General features: G+C 43.7%; 1 protein-coding gene across 7 annotated transcripts in view; it reads right to left on the bottom strand.

Annotated features, from left to right (window-relative positions):
• Positions 1 to 21,008, bottom strand: part of AFF3 (ALF transcription elongation factor 3) — a 565,510-nt gene that overhangs the window by 104,965 nt on the left and 439,537 nt on the right. For all 7 annotated transcript variants that reach the window (XM_067007120.1, XM_067007122.1, XM_067007124.1 and 4 more), the window contains one exon: positions 16,578 to 16,629. In XM_067007120.1, the coding sequence (XP_066863221.1) occupies positions 16,578 to 16,629 (52 nt within the window). The remainder of the gene's footprint in view (positions 1 to 16,577; positions 16,630 to 21,008) is intronic.

The following is a 21,008-nucleotide window of genomic DNA, read 5'->3' as shown; positions in this document are numbered from 1 at the left end:
TGTACAATTATAATTTTTTTAAAAAAAATTATTTTTTTTAAAGAAATGAACAAGGCAGGCTTTTGCTTTTAAACAGGCATCACCCTTCAATTGCCAATTACCCTTTTAGATAAGAGGATCTGACAAATCTTTGCTGAACTATTATTTTGTTAAAAATCAAAATGGCACTCTCTATGTACCTGCTTCCTTGTAAGAAATTCACTTTTTTCCTTGTGGCATTTTTCAGTAAAAGCTTCTATCGATGTACTATATAAGGGACTGTTTTACTCTATGTGACCCCTGCTGGGCAGGTGGTGAATTACTAATCTTTCTCCCCCCCCACCCCCGCCAGCTCCTTACTCTCTCTCCTAAATTGCCAGCTCACCATTCTCACTTCCTCCTCTGACTTCTAGATCTATTCTTCTATCATTAGCTCCTTGCCTTTGCTTAGATAAATCAATTTTCTGGCTTCTTCCTGTACTCCTCTCCTTTTATTACCTAAATAAGCCTAAAGAAAGCTCCAGCAATGTAAATAAACAACATTTCTGGGGAGAGGGGGAAGAGGAGGGAGGGAGGGGGGAAGATGTTAAGATGTACAGTTTAATGGTTTTACACTAATATCTATTTATAGTAATATAAAATACTTTCTGTTTTAAATTGAAGTACAGGTGATTGACAACACTGTGTTAGTATCAGGTGTACAGTGAAGTGATTCAGCCATATATGTATATATAAATATATACACACATATGTATATGTATTTTTTCAGATTCCTTTTCATTATAGGTTATTACAAGATACTGAATATAGTTCCCTGTGCTATACAGTATATCCTTGTTGTTCATCTATTTAATTTTATTTTTTTTAATTTATTTATTTTATTTTTGGCTGCGTTGGGTTTTCGTTGCTGCACGCAGGCTTTCTCTAGTGGTGGCGAGCGGGGGCTCCTCTTCGTCGCGGTGCACGGACTTCTCACTGCGGTGGCTTCTCTTGTTGCGGAGCACGGGCTCTAGGCGCGCCGGCTTCACTAGTTGTGGCTTGCGGGTTCTAGAGCACAGGCTCAGTTGTGGCACGTGGGCTTAGTTGCTCCGCAGCATGTGGGATCTTCCCGGACCAGGGCTCGAACCTGTGTCCCCTGCATTGGCAGGCGGATTCTTAACCACTGCGCCACCAGGGAAGCTCATCTATTTTACATATAGTGGTGAGTATCTGTGAATCCCATACTACTAATTTCTCTTTCCCCCCTTACTCTTTGGTAACCATAGGATTGTTTTCTATGTTTGTGTCTGTTTGTTTTGTAAATAACTCATTTGTATTATTTTTCACATTCCACATATAAATGATATCATATAATATTTGTCTTTGTCTGACTTACTTCACTCAGTATGATAATCTCTAGGTCCATTCATGTTGCTGCAAATGGCGTTATTTCAGTCTTTTTAAAGTCTGAGTAATAGTCCATCGTCTATATGTACCCACAGCGTCTTTATCCATTCATCTACCAATGGACACTTAGGCTGCTTCCTCGTCTTGGCTGTTGTAAATAGTGCTGCTATGAACATTGGGGAGAATATATCTTTTCGAATTAGAGTTTTCAACTTTTTCCAGATATATGCCCAGGAGTGGGATTGCTGGATATATGGTAACTCTATTTTTAGTTTTTTAAGGAACCTCCACATTGTTCTCCATAGTGGCTGCACCAATTTACATTCCCACCAACAGTGTAGGATGGTTCCCTTTTCTCCACACCCTCTTCAGCATTTATTATTATTATTATTATTATTTTTTTGTGGTATGCGGGCCTCTCACTGTTGTGGCCTCTCCCGTTGCGGAGCACAGGCTCCGGACACGCAGGCCTAGCGGCCATGGCTCACGGGCTTAGTTGCTCCGCGGCATGTGGGAGCTTCCCGGACCAGGGCACGAACCCGTGTCTCCTGCATCGGCAGGCGGATTCTCAACCACTGCGCCACCAGGGAAGCCCAGCATTTATTATTTGTAGACTTTTAAACGACAGTCATTCTGACCAGGGTAAGGTGAGCTGATACCTCATTGTAGTTTTGATTTTCATTTCTCTAATAATGAGCGATGATGAGCATCTTTTCACGTGCCTCCTGGCCATCTGTGTGTGTTCTTCGGAGAAATGTCTATTTAGGTCTTCTGCCCATTTTCTGATTGGGTGGTTTGTTTTTAAAATATTTTCTATTAATCTACTTTAGCATGTTTGTCTACCGACATTAAGATATTGGAACAGAGGTTTAGTGAAGTTGGCGTGCTCATGGTCAGAGTTGGTAAATAAGGGAACCAGGCCAGTGAAGTACCCCAGAGCACCCTGGTCCTGCCTCTGCCGGGCTGTGGACTATTCAGGGCAGAGATTGAAGGGAAGGGGACCAGATACATTTTGGGTTCTGCCAATTGCAGCCAAAGAGGACTGGTGGGATACTAAGCGGACGCAGACAGACACGAGGGCAAGCTTTCTCTGGGGATGCTAATGCAGAAGCAGCGAGGAGTCGTCTCTTAGATGTTTGCAAAGAAGACAGGACGGCTTTAGGTTTTTGAGACTGATCTTGATTCCTCAGGCGGTTTATAGGCGGAAGCAGATGGGTCATTTAGAGCTTGCCCGAAACTCCCGGGGAAGAATTCTTTTTACCTCCAGGGCTCACTATGACAGGACTACACATGTAAAGGAAGTGCCTGCCTGAGTCAGGTCTGGTGCTGTTGGATGAAGGTGAAAGATCCAAGCTCGGCTGTCAACTCTCAGATCTGTGAGAATGGCAGAAGCTTTTGGATTCGGGGACAGAGCTCTGGCAAGGCAATAACACCTTCCACGTGAATGAGACTGTGTGTGTGTGTGCACGTGCTTGTCAACTTCACACTGAAAGCAAACAAGAAGAACCAGCTAAGGAGAGCTGAGCTGCCTGCAGACAGGCTACAGGTAGTGCATGGATTGCAATTCCGGGTTCTTGGGAATGCGAGGCTAAACGTGGAGCGTGCAGGGTGGTGCAATCCAGGCCCCGCAGGTTCTCCGCGGCTGCCTGGCTTTCTGGCCCGCTCCTCGGGGCTTTGGTCAGCCATACGCTGCTGCAACTCTTCTCACAGCGCTATTTCAGTACAGGCCAGACTTGGAGCACAGCCACGATGACGATGGCCCAGTAATAAGTCTCATCTTTGGCAGAGCAGGTAGACACTGGAATTGCTCACTCCCCATTGGGTGGCTTTTGGAGCTTTTAATAGAATCCTTACTTTACCTTCATACCATGCTTTGGTGGAGTCCCATTTACTTTTTCATTCTTCCTTTTTTTTAAAAAAAATTCCAGCAGTTTATTAGGTTAGCGGTTGGTTTAATTCAGCCGCTAAATAGATGTTATCCAGAGACCCCCTTTGTTCTGTGTTTGCACTGTCAATGTCACTGCCTCCGTAGGTGGTTGGTTCTTATGAATGCAACCAGAGCCCAGGTTGCAGAATACAAATGTTACGTGTTTGCATAAAGACAAGATGCAAGTAACATAACTATTTTGATAGTTTTGTTAAAATAATGCAACCTGTGCATGAAGAACCAAAATGTACCAAAATCTAAGTCTGGCTTTCTGTTTTCGCAAAACATCTCTTTTAGTCACACAAAGTAGCAATATTTGAAGGTAAAAATAGCTTTGTCATGGTTAGGTAAGGGTCTCATAATTGCACTTTGCAAACCAATTATATAACATAAGAGAAAAGCTGAAGCAGTTCTGATTGTTTTATTATTTGTATTAGGATTTTCACCTCTCAAGTGACCACTGCTTGATGGTTTATACCTGAAAATGTTTTCACATATGACATGTAATCACACCCTCTTCCTTCAACTGCCCTGGACTTCTAAGAATGAAGTCCAGGTAGAAAGGAGCGGTACCCAGAAACATGTTGCTGAATCAGACCTCCACAGAGAGAGATTCTGGCTAATCCACACTCTAGCACTTTTCTATGTGAAGAGGACCATGTCTGGTGACATTTCAGAAACCGTCTGGTCTACTTCTTTGTTTTTTTTTTTTTTCTTCTTGGCTGCACTGCGTGGCACGCTGTGGCCAGGGATCGAACCCATGCCCCTTGCGGTGGAAGCACGGAGCCCTAACCACTGGACCACCAGGAAAGTCTCTGGTCTGCTTCTTGTTTCACTCGGCACAACTTATTGGCTACAGATCTGGTCAGGATGGAACTGCAAGTACCCAGGGACACTGAATTCCTGCAAATGATTTTGCTCCAGTAGAAACAAGAGGTTAAGATAGTCTCCTGAGAAAATCTGTGCTTCTGAGATAACCCGCCCTGCTTGGAGAAGATGTGGAAAAACACAAACACAAACAAAACTTTCCGAGTGCATATTTGGACCAGGTACCTGAATGACTGCAGGTAAATCCTTTCCTATATGAAAGCCCCCAAGCCTGGATACGAGTGATAGCACAGGCTCCAAGGAGCATCCAGTCTTGAATGGTTACAATTCTGCAAAAGCTATTGAAGAAAAAGACCCCATAAAAGTCACAGGACAAAGGGCTGTTCCTCTGAGTTAAATAGCAGTGTCCTCTGGAGGGAGATTTCCCCTTCCTCTGCCAACCAGCAGCCCGGCTGGCAGTTGTATTTGAGAAGAGCATGCCTATCCAATAATGGTCCATGGCCCTTCTTCTGTTTTCTGAATGGAGTCTATTTTGGTGGTACTGATGTGCACCGTTAAAAAAGCTTGGCTTAGTTTCCAAAATGTAGCTTCCTCTGAATTCTTCAACTTAACAAAGCCATGATTCTCCGTTTTCGTGTTAATTGCATGTTTGCCCAAATTTAGTGGATCATCTCTTAATTTTTATATAATATTCTCATTTTCCAGATATCCACTGAGGGGGCCTCAGATTTAGTCACATCCTATGATCCAAGCTGAGTGGACATAACTAAACCTCCATCTATCTCAGGTCCCCAGAGGAGGTCTGAGAAAAACAGCGAGGAGATGGCGTTGTGAGCCGTTGTGTATCTGTGCTCTGTGACACTTAGGTTTGCTGACCATTTCAATTTTGGATTAACATAAAAAAAGACAACTACTTTTTTGTGTATCTCCACCAATGCTTGTGCTTCTCACAAATGTTTATAAAGAGTGGCATGATGTAATAAAACTGGCCTTTTTTTTTTTTTTTTTTTGCGGTAGGCGGGCCTCTCACTGTCGTGGCCTCTCCCGTTGCGGAGCACAGGCTCCGGACGCGCAGGCGCAGCGGCCGCGGCTCACGGGCCCAGCCGCTCCGCGGCACGTGGGATCTTCCCAGATCGGGGCACGAACCCGCGTCCCCCGCATCGGCAGGCGGACTCTCAACCACTGCACCACCAGGGAAGCCCCAAAACTGGCCTTCTTAAAAGAGTTTTGCATTTGCCTCTGGTGACAGTAAAATTTTATTTATAAAATATTACTTAAGTAAGCTTTAGGGCTGTTAAAGAAACAAATAAACAAAGAGGCAAAAACCTCCTGTTGAACATTGTGTTTCACTGACTGTGCCTGAAGGTTTGAATTATGATTACTTCACATACAGATGACAAAGATCTGACAGTTTTCAATGGGTGTCATTGTGCTGTTCCCATATTAGAAAGAAACCAACCTGTCAGTATAATTAAACTGGATAGGTAGCTTAGGTTCAACATTAATGCAGGACTAAAAATTAAAAAATACATAAACTACTCTTTTATTTTTTCTATTTTTGCTGTTAGGTTTAATATATGTAATATATACTTTTCTGTATAGTCACTGAGAACAGGGCATTTCCCAGCATGTAAAAAGTACTTTAAAAAAAAGTACTTTAGATTTTTGAGGTTAAATTATCGTAATGAATATTACGAATGTGTAATTCATCAAGACCAACAAAGCCATCCAGTCTTGCACAATATTTTACATTTAGTAGGCATACAAGATTCTTCTCAGAATGACTCCTTTGGAAAAATGTTTCAGCTCTCGTTGGCTACAAACCCCATCTACGATATAGTTCATTTCTAATGTAGGAGAAACTTGATTTTGGAGCTCACCCCTCAAACCTGGTCCTGATTACTGCTTCAACTCCTGTTTATATAATCCTACACAATTTTGGCAGGATTCAAGAGCACATACCAGGGTGTTGGCTTTTATGAATCTCCTGGGATGTGAATGTCAAGCTGACTGGATGAACTCTGGCCACAAATCCCAGACAAGCACAATGACTCTATTTATTCAGACTTGGCCGCCTGAATGCAGATTGACTCTGTGGGTAATAAATTTTCACAGGCCAAGAACTTCAGCATCAACCAAGCTGATTCCGAGAAGAAAAATACACCCAGGGAAGTGGAGCTGGGTTGCAAAAACCTCCTATATTTTTATTTCACATCTGCATATCATTCAGCTAATACATCTGGTGACGGATGGACATGCACTGCTGATGGCTTCAGAGGTTCTTCTGAAAAGCTCTGCTTTCTGTTATGCAATTGTCATATTAAAAAGGAACAACGAAAAAAAATGACCAGCGGCCATTACAACTGGCAATCTGCTTTTAATATTACACCCAGAGCTGATGTTACTTATCCAGTGACTTCTACGGTAAACAGCAGAAAATTGAGATGGGAATGTTCCTTGTGCTTCTTAAGAAACCAAAGTTAACAAGAGGCAGTTAAGAACTGCAATTCAGTGCTCAGAGCAATCTCACCACCTATAATCCTGACACCTTGATAAGCGAAGCTTTAGAGCCACTCTAAGAGGACCGAGATTCTTTTTGAGAGACATGATTAGTACTGCATGCATTAAGAATAAGAAAAGAAGTGGCTCTTTAACTTGCAGATTTATGCTAATTACCTGGATATCTATTAAATGAATTGTGTGCTCTCCAAATATTGACTGGGGATTAAAAGGTAACTTTTCTTCATTGTGAGAAGTAAATGATGCCAGCAGAATTTCCCTCTACAGATTATATCCCATGATCACTGCCTGTAAAAGTAAAACTGTCAGTTTAAGGGGATAAACCATGCTCATTTAAGGAGAAAAATGTAGTTATATAATTAAAATGAAAAGACTGCCTAATATGTGTGGATAATGTAATTACCGGAAGCTGCAGGCACATACATGGCCATTTAGTTTGGATCCTTACTCCTTACTTCCCGGCGCTTATGTATCTGTTGTCTCTGAAACACTGTGTGCAGTTGACACGATCTTAGTTGCTCCTTGTTGAGTGTCTCATTCACGTGGCCCTGTCCTCATGCCTTAGCTGTAATAATTTCATCTAGATATTTGCTGTCTCCAACCTCCCAAGCTTACCCTCCTCACTTGAGAGGCAGAACTCATTTTTTAAAAATAACTTTAAATCTGCCTTTTATTTATTTAATTTTTTTTTTTTTGCGGTACGCGGGCCTCTCACTGCTGTGGCCTCTCCCGTTGCGGAGCACAGGCTCCGGACGCACAGGCCTAGCAGCCATGGCTCACGGGCCCAGCCGCTCCGCGGCATGTGGGATCTTCCCGGACCGGGGCACGAACCCGTGTCCCCTGCATCGGCAGGCGGATTCTCAACCACTGCGCCACCAGGGAAGCCCTATTTATTTAATATTTTTTGGCTGCGCCAGGTTTAATGCGGGATCTAGGTACCCCGACCAGGGATCCAACCTGTGACCCCTGCAGTGGAAGCATGGTGTCTTACCACTGGGCCTCCAGGGAAGTCCCAGAACTCTTTTTTTTTTTTAACTAAATGGGAATATAGGCAATATAATTCATTTCTCCCTTCCAAATCAATTTTAAAAATGGCTTGAGGGCTTCCCTGGTGGCGCAGTGGTTGAGGGTCCGCCTGCCGATGCAGGGGACGCGGGTTCGTGCCCCGGTCCGGGAGGATCCCACATGCCGCGGAGCGGCTGGGCCCGTGAGCCGTGGCCGCTGAGCCTGCGCGTCCGGAGCCTGTGCTCCGCAACGGGAGAGGCCACAACAGTGAGAGGCCCGCGTACCGCAAAAAAAAAAAAAAAAAAGGCTTGAGTACTTAGTACCTCCAGAAATCATTTTGTCTGAAATCTTCTAACTCCTTCACTTTTTTCCAAAGAAACACTGGCGTCTAGAATTGTTAAAACCAAGAGCCACAGGTTTTAACTGGAGATCAAACAAACTGCCACACATATCTTGTGTCTTTCCTTCATTTACTCAGACACAAAATCTGATTCTCAAATCATTTGTCCTGTTTCTAGTTTGAACCTCATCAAGTATGAAAATTATAGGAGCAAACATGAGATTATGACTCCATTTCCATTAAACCTCCACATTTTGTAAACCCGGTCACAATCCTAGCTTTAGAGGTTACAGTCAAAATGCTACATTTTTTGAAAGGGAAGGTTGTGAAGAAATGCACTCTCTTGGTTTTGGAGGCTTCTGTTTGAGATAACTTCTGGAAAGTTATAACCTCAATATGGCTTGGTATGAAGCACATTTAAGAAGTGACTATTGACATTTCTACAGAGATTGGATAAATGCTTTTCTCCTAAATAGGTAGGTGATTTGTGTATTTATCTACAGACAATTTTTGTCCTTGGGGCTATGTTTTTTTCTCCTTTGTCCACACTTTTGATCTTTGGATAGGACTAATTTGAAAAAAAAAAAATCACAGTGTTTAATAACAACAACAACAAAAAAAAAAAAAAAAAAAAAGGAGACCCAAAGTCACCTTTGATACTGGACAACAGACAGCAGAAAATACTCTCAATTCAATAACATTATGCATCATTCATGCATCCATTCAGCAAGTATCCAGCACCTCTGCTGTGCCAGATACAGTTCCTGCCCTCAGGAAACTTCCAGTCTGGTTGGCTGAGATACTTTAAAAAGTAAACGTAATACACAACTAAAACTATGATGAGACCTAAGAAGAAAGGTTAGATTATTGTGACATGGACTAACCAGGGGTCCGAGTTAGATAACTGGAGACTCCCTGATGAAGCGAAATTTATGCTGCACTTCCAAGATGAGTAGGTATTAAGGAGGCAAAAATCAGGGGGGAGAGGCCTATGGAGGCCCTGAGGCAGCTGAGTTTGGCTTTGTTGGAGGAGCTGAAAGAAGACCCATGGGGTGAAAGTACCGTGAACCATCTCAGTGTGAAGTGAAAGGGAAGCCTTGAGCAAAGACAGCTGTATAGGGTACTGTCAACTACACTACGGGCTCTGGATTTTACCCCAAGTGAAACGCGAACCCATTTAAGATTTTAGACCAAGGAATGACTTGATCTGATTTTGATGCTCTGACTTGATCTTTTTCAAAAGGTCCCTGTGAGGAAGTTGTATTATAGAGGGGGGAGAAGAGAAATACGCTGATTTCTACTGGACTGGTTTAGACTAGCCAGTATGGAAAGAGGTGGATGGACTAATATTTGTGAATTTATAGGGCTTAGAGATAAAATTAACGTTTGAGTGAGGAATAGGGAGCCGTCAAGGATGAGCCCGATGTTTCTAGACTTAAACAACTGGGCGCCTGGAAGTTCTAGGTTTAGAAATGGTAACAGTCAGGGGCTTCCCTGGTGGCACAGTGGTTGGGAGTCCGCCTGCCAATGCAGGGGATACGGGTTCGTGCCCCGATCCGGGAGGATCCCACATGCCGCAGAGTGGCTGGGCCTGTGAGCCAATGGCTGCTGAGCCTTCATGTCCGGAGCCTTTGCTCTGCAACGGGAGAGGCCACAACGGTGAGAGGCCCGCGTACCGCAGAAAAAAAAAAAAAGAAATGGTAACAGTCACAAGAGGAACATATTTGTGTGTGGATAGGCAGAGGGGTGGCAAAGACCAGAACTCCAGTTTGGCACAAATTGGATTTGAAATGCTTGTGAGACATCCAAGTGGAAAAGTCAAATAGGTCTGTGGTTAAGAAGAGAGTTCTGAGCTGAGGATATAATTTTAGAAATTGTAAGTATATAAAAATTGGGGCTCCCCTGGTGGCACAGTGGTTAAGAATCCGCCTGCCAATGCAGGGGACACGGGTATGAGCCCTGGTCTGGGAAGATCCCACATGCAGCACAGCAACTAAGCCTGTGTGCCACAACTACTGAGCCTGCGCTCTAGAGCCCACAAGCCACAACTACTGAGCCCACGTGCCACAACTACTGAAGCCTGCACGCCTAAAGCCCGTGCTCGGCAACAAGAGAAGCCACGATAATGAGAAGCCCATGCACAGCAACAAAAACCCAACACAGCCATAAAATAAATTAAATAAATAAATAAATTTATTTTTAAAAAAACTGACAGTCATGGGACTTGATGAGATCATCCAGAGAGAGAGACGGAGAGACAGAGAGACAGAGAGGACGTGGAGAAGAAAAATCAAAAATGCTAAAAGATTCCAACATTCAAGATTGGCTGCAGGAGGGGCAGTCAGCAAAGGAGTCTGAGAAGACACAGCCAGAGGGGCAAGAAACAAACCAGGAGGGTATGGTATTAGACAACTCAATAAAAGTGGGGTAATTAACAGTTTTCAATGCTGTAACTCTTCTGGTGAGACAAAGGACTGAAAAGAGCCTGGCACAGGTGCTCTGCAGACCCACTGCGGTCAATGGTGACCCAGTGAGTGATTCTGGTGGAGAGGAGGGGCAGAAAAGAGTCAAAGGAGTAAGTCCCCAAGTAACTGAGAGGAAATGGGACAAACTTTTGATAAGAGGAAGGCAGTGTCCTCTTGTAATAGGGGGGAAGGGAGATGATGAGTGAAGACAAAGGTAGTTGTGTGCATCTGGTTACAGGAAGATGAGGCTTCCCTGTTAGATGCCAGTCATCATGGTACGCAATAGGGAAGTAAAGATGAATAAGACACAGCATCAGGTTGAGGTCACTCACTCAAGAATTCAGAAGACAGATAACTAAATCTCATATTATCCACATATTATCAATTCGGTGATGGAGGTAGTTATAGGATACTCAGGGAGAAAACTCATAACATGTCATCACCAGTGAACTGCTGTGAGTTATGTATATATAATGTAATACCCAGAAATGCCACTAAAAAAAGCTATACAAAGAGATACTACAGATAAAAATACTATAAACAGAAATGAAATTCTACAAAATGTTCAAGGAAGCTACAGGAATTCAGGAAAAAGAAAACAGAAAAATGAAGAAACACAGAGAACAAACAGAAGACGAAAAATAAAGTGGTAGACTTAAGCCCTAACATAATTAATTATCATTAATGTAACATTACATTAATTAATATTAATCAGTTTAATTATCAACTAATAATTACATTAAATGTAAATGGTCCAAATACATCAATTAAAAGACAGAAATTGGCAGAGTGGATATGTTGTCTGTAAGAAACTCACTTCAAATATAGGTAGGTTGAAAGTGAAAGAATGGAAAAAGTTATACTATGCAAACATTAATCAAAAGTAACTAACAGTGGCTACATTGATATAGGATAAAGTAGACTTCAGAGCAAAGAAGATTACCAGAGTGCAACATACATAATTATAAAAGGTCAATCCACCAAGAAGATGTAGCAATCCTAAATGTGTGTGCACAAAATAACAGCTGTAAAATATGTGAAGCAAAAACTGATAGAATGGAAAGGACAAATAGACAAATCCACAATTACAGTTGGAGACTTCAACACTCCTCTCCCAACAATTGATAGAGCAACTAGACAAAAAGTCAGCAAGGATATAGAATATCTCAACAACAACATCAACCAACAGGTTCTAACTGACATTTATAGAACACTCCACCCAACATCAGCAGAATACACATAAAACATACACCAACACAGATCATATCTTGGGCCATAAAAAATACTCAGTGAATTTATAAAAATTGAAATCATACAGGATGTGTACTTAGACCACAATGGAACCAAACTAGAAATCAATACAAGTAAGATCACAGGGAATCTTGAAACACTTGGGAATAAAACAACACACTTCTAAAAGCATCAAAGAGGATGACGTCTCACTGAACTGAATGACAATGAAAATACAACATACAAAAATTTGTGAGATGTGGCTACAGCAGTGATGAGAGTGAAATGTACAGCACTAAATGCTTATAGTATAAAAGAGGACTTGGCACATACCCTGAGAAAACCATAATTCAAAAAGAGTCATGTGCCACAATGTTCACTGCAGCTCTATTTACAATAGCCAGGACATGGAAGCAACCTAAGTGTCCGTTGACAGATGAATGGATAAAGAAGATGTGGCACATATATGCAATGGAATATTACTCAGCCATAAAAGGAAATGAAATTGAATCATTTATAGTGAGGTGGATGGACCTAGAGTCTGTCATACAGAGTGAAGTAAGTCAGAAAGAGAAAAATAAATACTGTATGCTAACACATATATATGGAATCTAAAAAAAAATAGATAAATAAGGTCATGAAGAACCTAGGGGCAAGACAGGAATAAAGACACAGACCTACTAGAGCATGGACTTGAGGATATGGGGAGGGGGAAGGGTAAGCTGGGACCAAGTGAGAGAGTGACATGGCCATATATACACTACCGGATGTGGAATAGATAGCTAGTGGGAAGCAGCCGCATAGCACAGGGAGATCAGCTCGGTGCTTTGTGACCACCTAGAGGGGTGGGATAGGCAGGGGGAGGGAGACCCAAGAGGGAGGGGATATGGGGGTATATGTATACGTATAGCTGATTCACTTTGTTATAAAGCAGAAACTAACACACCATTGTAAAGCAATTATACTCCAATAAAGATGTTTAAAAAAAAAGAAATCAAAATAAATCAATTTTCAAAAGTAAAAAAAATAATAAAAGAAGACAAATCTCAAATCAATAATCTAAGCTCCCTCAAGAAACTAGAAAAAAAAAGAACAAAATGAACCCAAAGCAAGCCAGGAGGCGGGAAATAATAAAGATAAGAAAGATATCAATGAAATTGAAAAAAGAAAAACTGACAGACTATCAGTGAAACAAAAAGCTAGTTCTTTGAAAAGAGCAATAAAATTGATAAACCTCTAGTAAGACTGACAAAGAAAAAAAGAAGATCCGTATCAAGAATGAAACAGGGGCTATCACTATAGATCCAGACATCAAAAGGACAATGAAGGAACACAACTGTACACAACATAAATACGACAACGTAAGTGACATGATGGATTAATTACTTGAAGAGCAGGTACTACCATAACCTACCCAATGTGAAATAATCTGAATAGTCCTTTAACAATTAAGGAAATAGAATTTGTAAGTTTCTACAAGTCTCCAGGCCCACATGGTTTCCCTGGAAAATTCTGACAAACATTTAAAGAAGAATTAACATTAATGTTATACAATCTCTTCAAGAAAGAGAAGAGCAAGGAACACTTCGCAATTCACATTATAAGCCAGCAGTGTCCTAATGTCAAAACCAGACAAAGACGATACAAAAAAAGAAACCTTCGGAACAATATCCCTCATGAATATAAAAAGACAAGCACGTGAGGAAAATGTAGAGCAATGGGAAGGGAATTCTCTTATATTGCTGGTGGGAGTGTGAGAAGGTACAACCATTTTGGGAAAATGGTTTGGGATAGTCTACTCAAATTGAACATCCCATATAGCACTTCTACTCTTGGGGACAGACCAACAGGAATGTTTCCATACACTCCCCAAAGGCCGGTACAAGTATGTTAGTAACAGCACTATTCCAACAGCCCTAAACACCCTCGTGTCCATCAGCAGTAGGACAGGTAAGCAAATTACAGTATGTGCACATAATGGAATAGGATCCAGCAATGGAAATGAATAAACTTCACTTACATGCAATATCATGCACGAGTCTCACCAACAAATTGCTGAGAGACAGAAGCCAGACACAGCAGCGGGCACTCACGATCCTATTGATGTAATTGTGCTTCAAAGACAAGCACAGTTACCCTACGGTGTAAGAAATCAGCAGGGTGGTTATTCTTTTGGAGGATGCTGCCCAGAAGGGGATGTGGGACACCCAAGAGGCTGGTCATGTCTGTGTCTTGATCTGGGTGCTGGCTCCATGGGTGAGTGTGGTTTATGAATATTCATCAAGCTGTATTCTTAGGTAACGTGTAACTTTTCTCTCTGCCTGGTGTATTCCATTGCAAGTTGACTAAAAAAGAAGAAAAAAGCCTACTGGATCTGGTGACATGAAGACGGTGGGTGAGCACAAGTTGTGAGGAAGTGGTAGGCTGCAGGGATCTAACGTTAATTCCAATTTTACAAATGGCGATACCAGAGCACAGAGCAGTTCAGTGACTGGGTCAAGGTTGCAGAGCTACTGGGTAGCAGAGAAGGGATTTGAACCCAGGGAGCAGGGCCGCTGAGCTGGGGCTCACTCACTAAACTAGCCTGTCTCTTATTCTGAGAGCACAAAGGCAATGATAAAGGAACGTCACGACAGGGATATGCAAATGCATGAGTGTATGAGGCTACTTTAGGAAGAGCAAACAGGTGTAGCAACTCGATGCACTTGTGGATGTTCCTTTATCACAGTGGCTACACAAGCTGGTGACCAAGAGTCACAAAGACAACCAGGTGTCATGTTAGAAAAGGACAAGGATTTTAGTCCACTATATTTATTGAGGCAGGGAAATATAGAGTACATTTTTGAAAGAGTTTGGGTTAAGGGACAGACTCTGATTATATCTGAAAAAATAGTTTACGTTAGATGCTTAATTATCTCTCAATGCCAGAGAATTGCAGAGCGTGTATGTGTGCTGTGTCTATGCACAGGCTCCACTCTTTTGGGGTGCAATCATATTTTGGTCTTGGAGAGAAAAAAAATTCTATGTCATTAGTGTTTTTTAAAAGCATGGGATTTACGATTTTGTGATTAGGTCAGGGTATATATAGGATATATAAAGGATAACGTAATATAATCAGTGTTAGAGCAATCACTAAACTGCCACATACAAAACCACTGTCTGGAGTCTTAATTACAAGGGAGGATTAGGGTATGAAAGTTATCCATTCTGTTAGCTGCTTTCCTTGTAAAAGACAGGAAGGTGTGCATACACACGGACCGAAAGCAAGAAGGATGTGACTGGTAGATTCACAGTACAATATTTTCCACAGCTACAGACTGAAAAGGAGTAGTTAATGAAGCAAAATGAGTAAACCAAAGGTTCTCACTGCCTTAGAGAATGTGTCCAGTTCATCCTTGATAACTAATTTTTTAAAATTGTGTTTTCAGTGGAAACATCTCCTGGAGATAATTCAGGAAATTCTTTCCAAATTAAGAAAGTCTCGCTGAATGAAAGAGTGTGAAAATCCCTTTTCCAGTATCAAGTATACACACTCTACATGTTTGCTGTGACTTAATGCACAGCAAACATAGGTCCAATCCTATCTGGACCTCCACTGGGAAAAGAAACACAAGAGATGAAATCATTTGCTTGTAGACATAAAGACGAGGCACCACCATGAGGGGTGAAGTCGTCCTCCAGATCTGCCAAGATTGCTAGGTTGTGGATGTCTGACGGGCCTGCTGCACGCACCTAGAAACAGATCAGTCAACCTCTAAAAAAGCCCGAGTGGCTCTCCTTGCTCCAACTTTCTTCACTTGGGCTTTTCTCAGCTGACCAGTCTAGTTTCAAACTGCATTGAGTTCTATCTCATGCCCAGTCCCTTCTTTGATGCCTCACCTTCTCTTACAAGGTGAGCAAGCTTTTCCGTGACCTCACAGTCATATCTGGCTCAGATGCTCTTCCCGGAAATTTCCTTTGATCTCACCTCTGCACGCTCTCTCAGTACATTATGTGCATTTATTTGCATGTCTAGACAGCTGCAACACCTGCACGGCATTCCAAGATACCTCTGTATACAATTCACTATTCCAAGATCAACTGAACAGTATAGGTGTCTTGTATCACGTGTAAAAACGACACAGAAAACCTCTCTCTGAATTGTCTTTACACCTATCACGTTTATCCCACCTTGACGCGATACAAAACAGGTGACGAGAAAAAGGAAACAGAAGTGGAGGAAAATCTGTCTTTTCATGTTTTCAAACTTGCTTTAAAATACAAACATTTTCTGAAATGCAGAAGTGAGAGTGATGAATGTTAATTGGGTAGTTTTTCACCTTAACTGACTGATCAGAAGAGTATTTATAAACCCCTGACTGATGTCTCGAGCTGATAAATCAACACCAGGGGAGAACATTTCAAGCACATTTATCACTTAAGACAAACAGGCTATTCCGAGCTCGATTATTTTTTATTCATCATTTTAGCTCACCTCTCTACCTTTGCTTCCGCTCAGTGTTAATAATATCTGTATAAGACTTCTCAATATTTAATGCTAAAGCATGCTTGTTGCCTGCTGATGAGGTGAAGCTCACACATTTGATCTCCAGAAAGCCAGTAACCTTTCCGAAAAAGAAAGCTCTATCTCACATTGAAGCCTGATCCCAGGCGCCTTCCTTATAAATAGCTGCTGTTGGCTTTGATGCCAGGAAGATCACAGAATTACAGTTTTAAGGGAAATTAAAGCCAAGACGTTTGAACAGACTGGCCCAATGGCACAGAATCTCGTAATCGGCAGAGGATATCGAGCATCACAGTTGAGCATCTGTATGACTCAGTTAGTACCCAGGACAGACTACCAGGTTGGCGGCAGCATATCACATTCAGAGAACCGCAACATCAAGGAAAATCTTACCTGTTCATTTTCCTCTTCATCGCTACTTAGCTTAAGGTCATCTTCTAGCATTCTGAAAGAGGGAACAAAGAGGTACAGATACTTAGCAAATTCAAGGGAATTGAGCACCAAAATACCTGTATTAGAGCAATGTTTCAGCAATGAGCGTATGAGATTTCCTAATTAAAAAAAAAAAAAGTTTCCTTTTGAGCCCTTTTCCTCTGATGCACTTAGGAAATTACAAACTGCCACATCATGAAAATAAGCCCTCACAACAGCCAAAGGACGTGATGACCTGCTTCAAGAATAAGAGGTTTTAAACGAACAGAGTCAAATAGGTGCTTTTCCTTGCGAAGTTGTAATTCCACAGTTATTTGTCCAGTGTTTTCCACGTGGCGGGTGCTGAGCTCCATCTCCATCACCATTCGCGGGAAGCAGAAGGAAAGAGTGGGCAGAACCTTGCCGAGAGCTAGACAACCACAAACTCAGGTTCTCCGAGCAGCTGCTGGGTCTTCCCCCATCAAGGATCTGGAAAAGACAGCTGCCTGAACAGCCTACCGGATGAGGAAAACCAAATAGGAGGAAACTTTCTGGAAAGACTCTGGGAAGGAACTCCCCAGCGCCCCTGGGTCCCTCAGCTGCGTCATGACGGCCGCCGTGTGGAAGCTTACTTCTGGGTCCGTAAGAGTTAAAAAAAAAAAAAAAAAAAAAGTTAAGTTAAAAAAAAAAAAGAATTTGAAAAAGAATGAATATATGGGGCTTCTCTGGTGGCGCAGTGGTTGAGAGTCCGCCTGCCGATGCAGGGGACGCGGGTTCGTGCCCCGGTCCGGGAAGATCCCACATGCCACAGAGCGGCTGGGCCCGTGAGCCGTGGCCGCTGAGCCTGCGCGTCCGGAGCCTGTGCTCCGCAACGGGAGAGGCCACAGCAGTGAGAGGCCCGCGTACCGCAAAAAAAAAAAAAAAAAGATGAAGAAACCCATCTCCATTGTATAGGCTGTGCGTCCGGAGCCTGTGCTCTGCAACGGGAGAGGCCACAGCAGTGAGAGGCCCGCGTACCGCAAAAAAAAAAAAAAAAAAAAAGAATGAATATATGGGTATGCATAACTGAATCACTTTGCTGTACCACCTGAAACTAACACAACACTGTAAATCAACTCTACTCCAATATGAAATTTAAAAGGGAGGATATATTAAAAAAATTAAATTAAAAAAGAAAGAAAAATTTCAAACATTATTTCTGACGATGATGAAATTGTATTCTTATTAGCATTGCTGATTGATTTCTTTGTAGAACAATAGTTTTCAGATGAAGTCATTTCAAAAGAAGTCTCGGGCTTCCCTGGTGGCGCAGTGGTTGAGAATCCGTCTGCCAATGCAGGGGACACGGGTTCGTGCCCCGGTCCGGGAAGATCCCACATGCCGTGCAGCGGCTGGGCCTGTGAGCCATGGCAACTGAGCCTGCGCTCCGTAACGGGAGAGGCCACAATAGTGAGAGGCCCGAATACCGCAAAAACAAAACAAAACAAAACAAAACAAAAAAAGAAGTCTCACTCGGAAGCGTGCTCTACGCACTGATAAATGCAGAGCTCTTCTGTCCGGAGTGGGGGGAAGAGTCCGTCTTTGGATGGACCCTGGGGCTCCGGGGATCAGTCTGGAAGCCGCCGAGTCCCTGTGCTTGAAGGCCTCGTTGTCCTCTCTGAAATCACCATCAAAGTCCAAAGACTGACCCCTAAAGTGTGTTGTTTCCTATAAAAGCCAATTATAGGCCTACTGTGGATACGTGCCTCTGAATATTTTTATAAGTAAATTCAGTGACTTTTGGGGTGAGCTTGGGGAAAAGATCGGCCAGGGCAGGGCGTGGACCCACTCCTGCCTCTCACGGTTGTGTGTTTCGGGCCAATCGGTAAACGGCCCCGCCCCCAGCCCCATTTCCCTCTTCGTAAAATGAAGGGTTGTGCTGCATAGCGTCCGAGAGTCTGCAAAATAAGTTTGCCCCCTATTTCCTGAAGTAAAACCACTCCCGTATTTGTTCTAAAGAGCACCGTTGTGAAATGTTAAAGCCATTCTTGGTATACCATTTAAGCCACAACCATTAGGACACCAAATCCCCCCTGGCTACAGCTATTCTACCAGTAGCAAGTAGTATCCTTCTTTTGTTATTCAAACCAGAAGCAAACAAGCCAAACACTGGCAAAGACGGCACAGCTGCACCTCAACCGCCCTTTACGTCTGCGTGGCACGTCACTCATTTCCCTTGACCTCACAAACCTGAACCTGGGCTTCGAAGAGAAGAGATACTGGTGATTTATTATATTAGAGTGCTGTTGGGGAAGAATCTAGGAGAGGACGGTGTTTCCTTTGTCCTGGGACACTACTGGCGAGCACAGTGATGGCAGAGTACAGTACCAGTTGGTTGGCTGGGCAGCTACCCCAAGACGCTTTTTTTTTTTTTTTTGGCTGCGCTGGGTCTTCGTTGCTGCGCGCGGGCTTTTTCTAGTTACAGCGAGTGGGGGCTACTCTTCGTTGCGGTGCTCGGCGCGCGGGCTTCAGTAGTTGTGGCACGTGGGCTCAGTAGTTGCGGCTCGTGGGCTTAGCTGCCCCGCGGCATGTGGGATCTTCCCGGACCGGGGCTCGAACCCGCGTCCCCTGCATCGGCAGGCGGACTCTCAACCACTGCGCCACCAGGGAAGTCCCCCCAAGATGATTATCCTACCCAAAGGCACAAATACATTTCTGATGAAAAGGACCAGAGAAGTCAGGACAGTTTCCTACCCCCACTCCTCACTCCCTCTTTTGGGGTCAGCTGCCAACTGCGATTCAGTTTAATCTCAAGGACTCCCCAGTAAATACTGGGTGTTCAAAATGTGGGTGGTCCCATCGGGGGTGGGTGGGAAGGACACACAATCGTTGTTAATGACTCCCTCTCCCCGTTAGATGGAAGTCACGTCAAGGGTGACTGAGGAGTTTCATCTGCGTATGGGCGACAGTGTGGACAGATTTGAAGGCCATGGCCAACCAGAGCAAGATGCCCCTTAAAGCCCCAGAGCAAGGATCTTAGCTTGGCTGCACACCTGTCCTGTGACTCGGTTACCACATGAAGCTGGCCCAGTAAAAGCCGTGCGGGGGGTTCCTTTTAAGGCAGGGAGTAGAACTTCTTTTGTTTATTCTAGGTGCACCGCTAAATGTGTCAACACACGAACATGTGTCTGGTTGAGTCTCAGGCTGCCTTTCACGCCCCGGATCCTGGGAGAGTCTCACCTCTGGGTCATGGTTTTGTCATTTCTATAGTGAGACTCAGCTCCCTTGCCATCCTTTCCGAAAGAAAAGCAGTCAGAGATCCACCTCGCTTTGGGAATAGAAATTATCACGGAATTTACTGCTCTTATGTTAAAAAAAAAAAAAAAAAAAAAGATTGTGTTTCTGGTGTGAGGTCCAAAAACAAAGGATCAAATGTAAAAACATTCTGTATTCAAGAGAGGCTTCGAGAGAAGTGAGACTCCAATACACTTCAGAAAGTCTTGGAAAAATGGGAACACCGAGTCTGACCGCTCATTCGCGCCGCACAGTAATCCTGCGAGCCTGCTGCTACCGGCATGAGGGACCGCATTCCTGGAACAGACGGTCACCGCATCACCACAGCCCGGCGCCCCAGACCCCAACAGGCATGCGCGGGGATGACTCAGTCTCAAGGCCACCCACGGACACGCCCGGCCCTTCTGCATCATTCTGGTCACAGTGGAGTCCCTGTGACTCAACTTCCAAAGCACACTGCTTGTCCCTGTTAATGCTGGGAAAACCAAAGGGGCTCCGTAGAGAGCCTGAGGAGGAGCTGAAGAAGATTTGAAGTTACAGCAGAATACGGACGAGCTGGACCCCTTAAGAGCCTGAGAGCTGTCCTCACTTGGTGCAGGCTGTGTCTGCCTCCTTCGACACACACAGATGGCACCCTCGGGGCAGAGTCGGCCCCCAAATCGGATCTCACCTGCTTGACAACGTGTTTTTCATCTGTCTATTTTCAAAAGGAATTACACTGGCGTAAGTAAATTCAACAAGAATAATAATAACAAAAGTTTTAGACCAAGAGTGAAAGAAAATGCAAAGTAAGTGTTGGTTGGGACACAGGGCAGAGATGGAGGGTACCTGACTCTGTTTTTGAAAAAGGAAGGCAGGCCGAGCCTCTGATGCTCTGAAGCGCTGAGGACGTGAGGATGGAGGCGGGGGTGGGTCATCAGCACATAAGTGCAGGGCCCGTGCTCCATTATCACACCGACTCGCAGGGCACCCCGACGCACCTCTGCATCGCTAACCCCGCCCCCTCATCTGAGCTCCACCAGGCCTTCCTCCCGATGGAGACGCCCACCCACCCAGAGCCACGCCCCTTCCATGTCCCTCCCCCTCCCCCGCCATGTCCTCGCAGCACCCTCCTAGGTGTCCCAGCTCCTGTCCGACCTG

This window comes from Kogia breviceps, chromosome 11, assembly GCF_026419965.1.
Source record: "Kogia breviceps isolate mKogBre1 chromosome 11, mKogBre1 haplotype 1, whole genome shotgun sequence".
In the NCBI taxonomy this organism is placed as follows: domain Eukaryota; kingdom Metazoa; phylum Chordata; class Mammalia; order Artiodactyla; family Physeteridae; genus Kogia; species Kogia breviceps.
The sequence above is the reverse complement of the archived record's forward strand: the minus strand, read 5'-3'. Positions and strand labels throughout refer to the sequence as shown.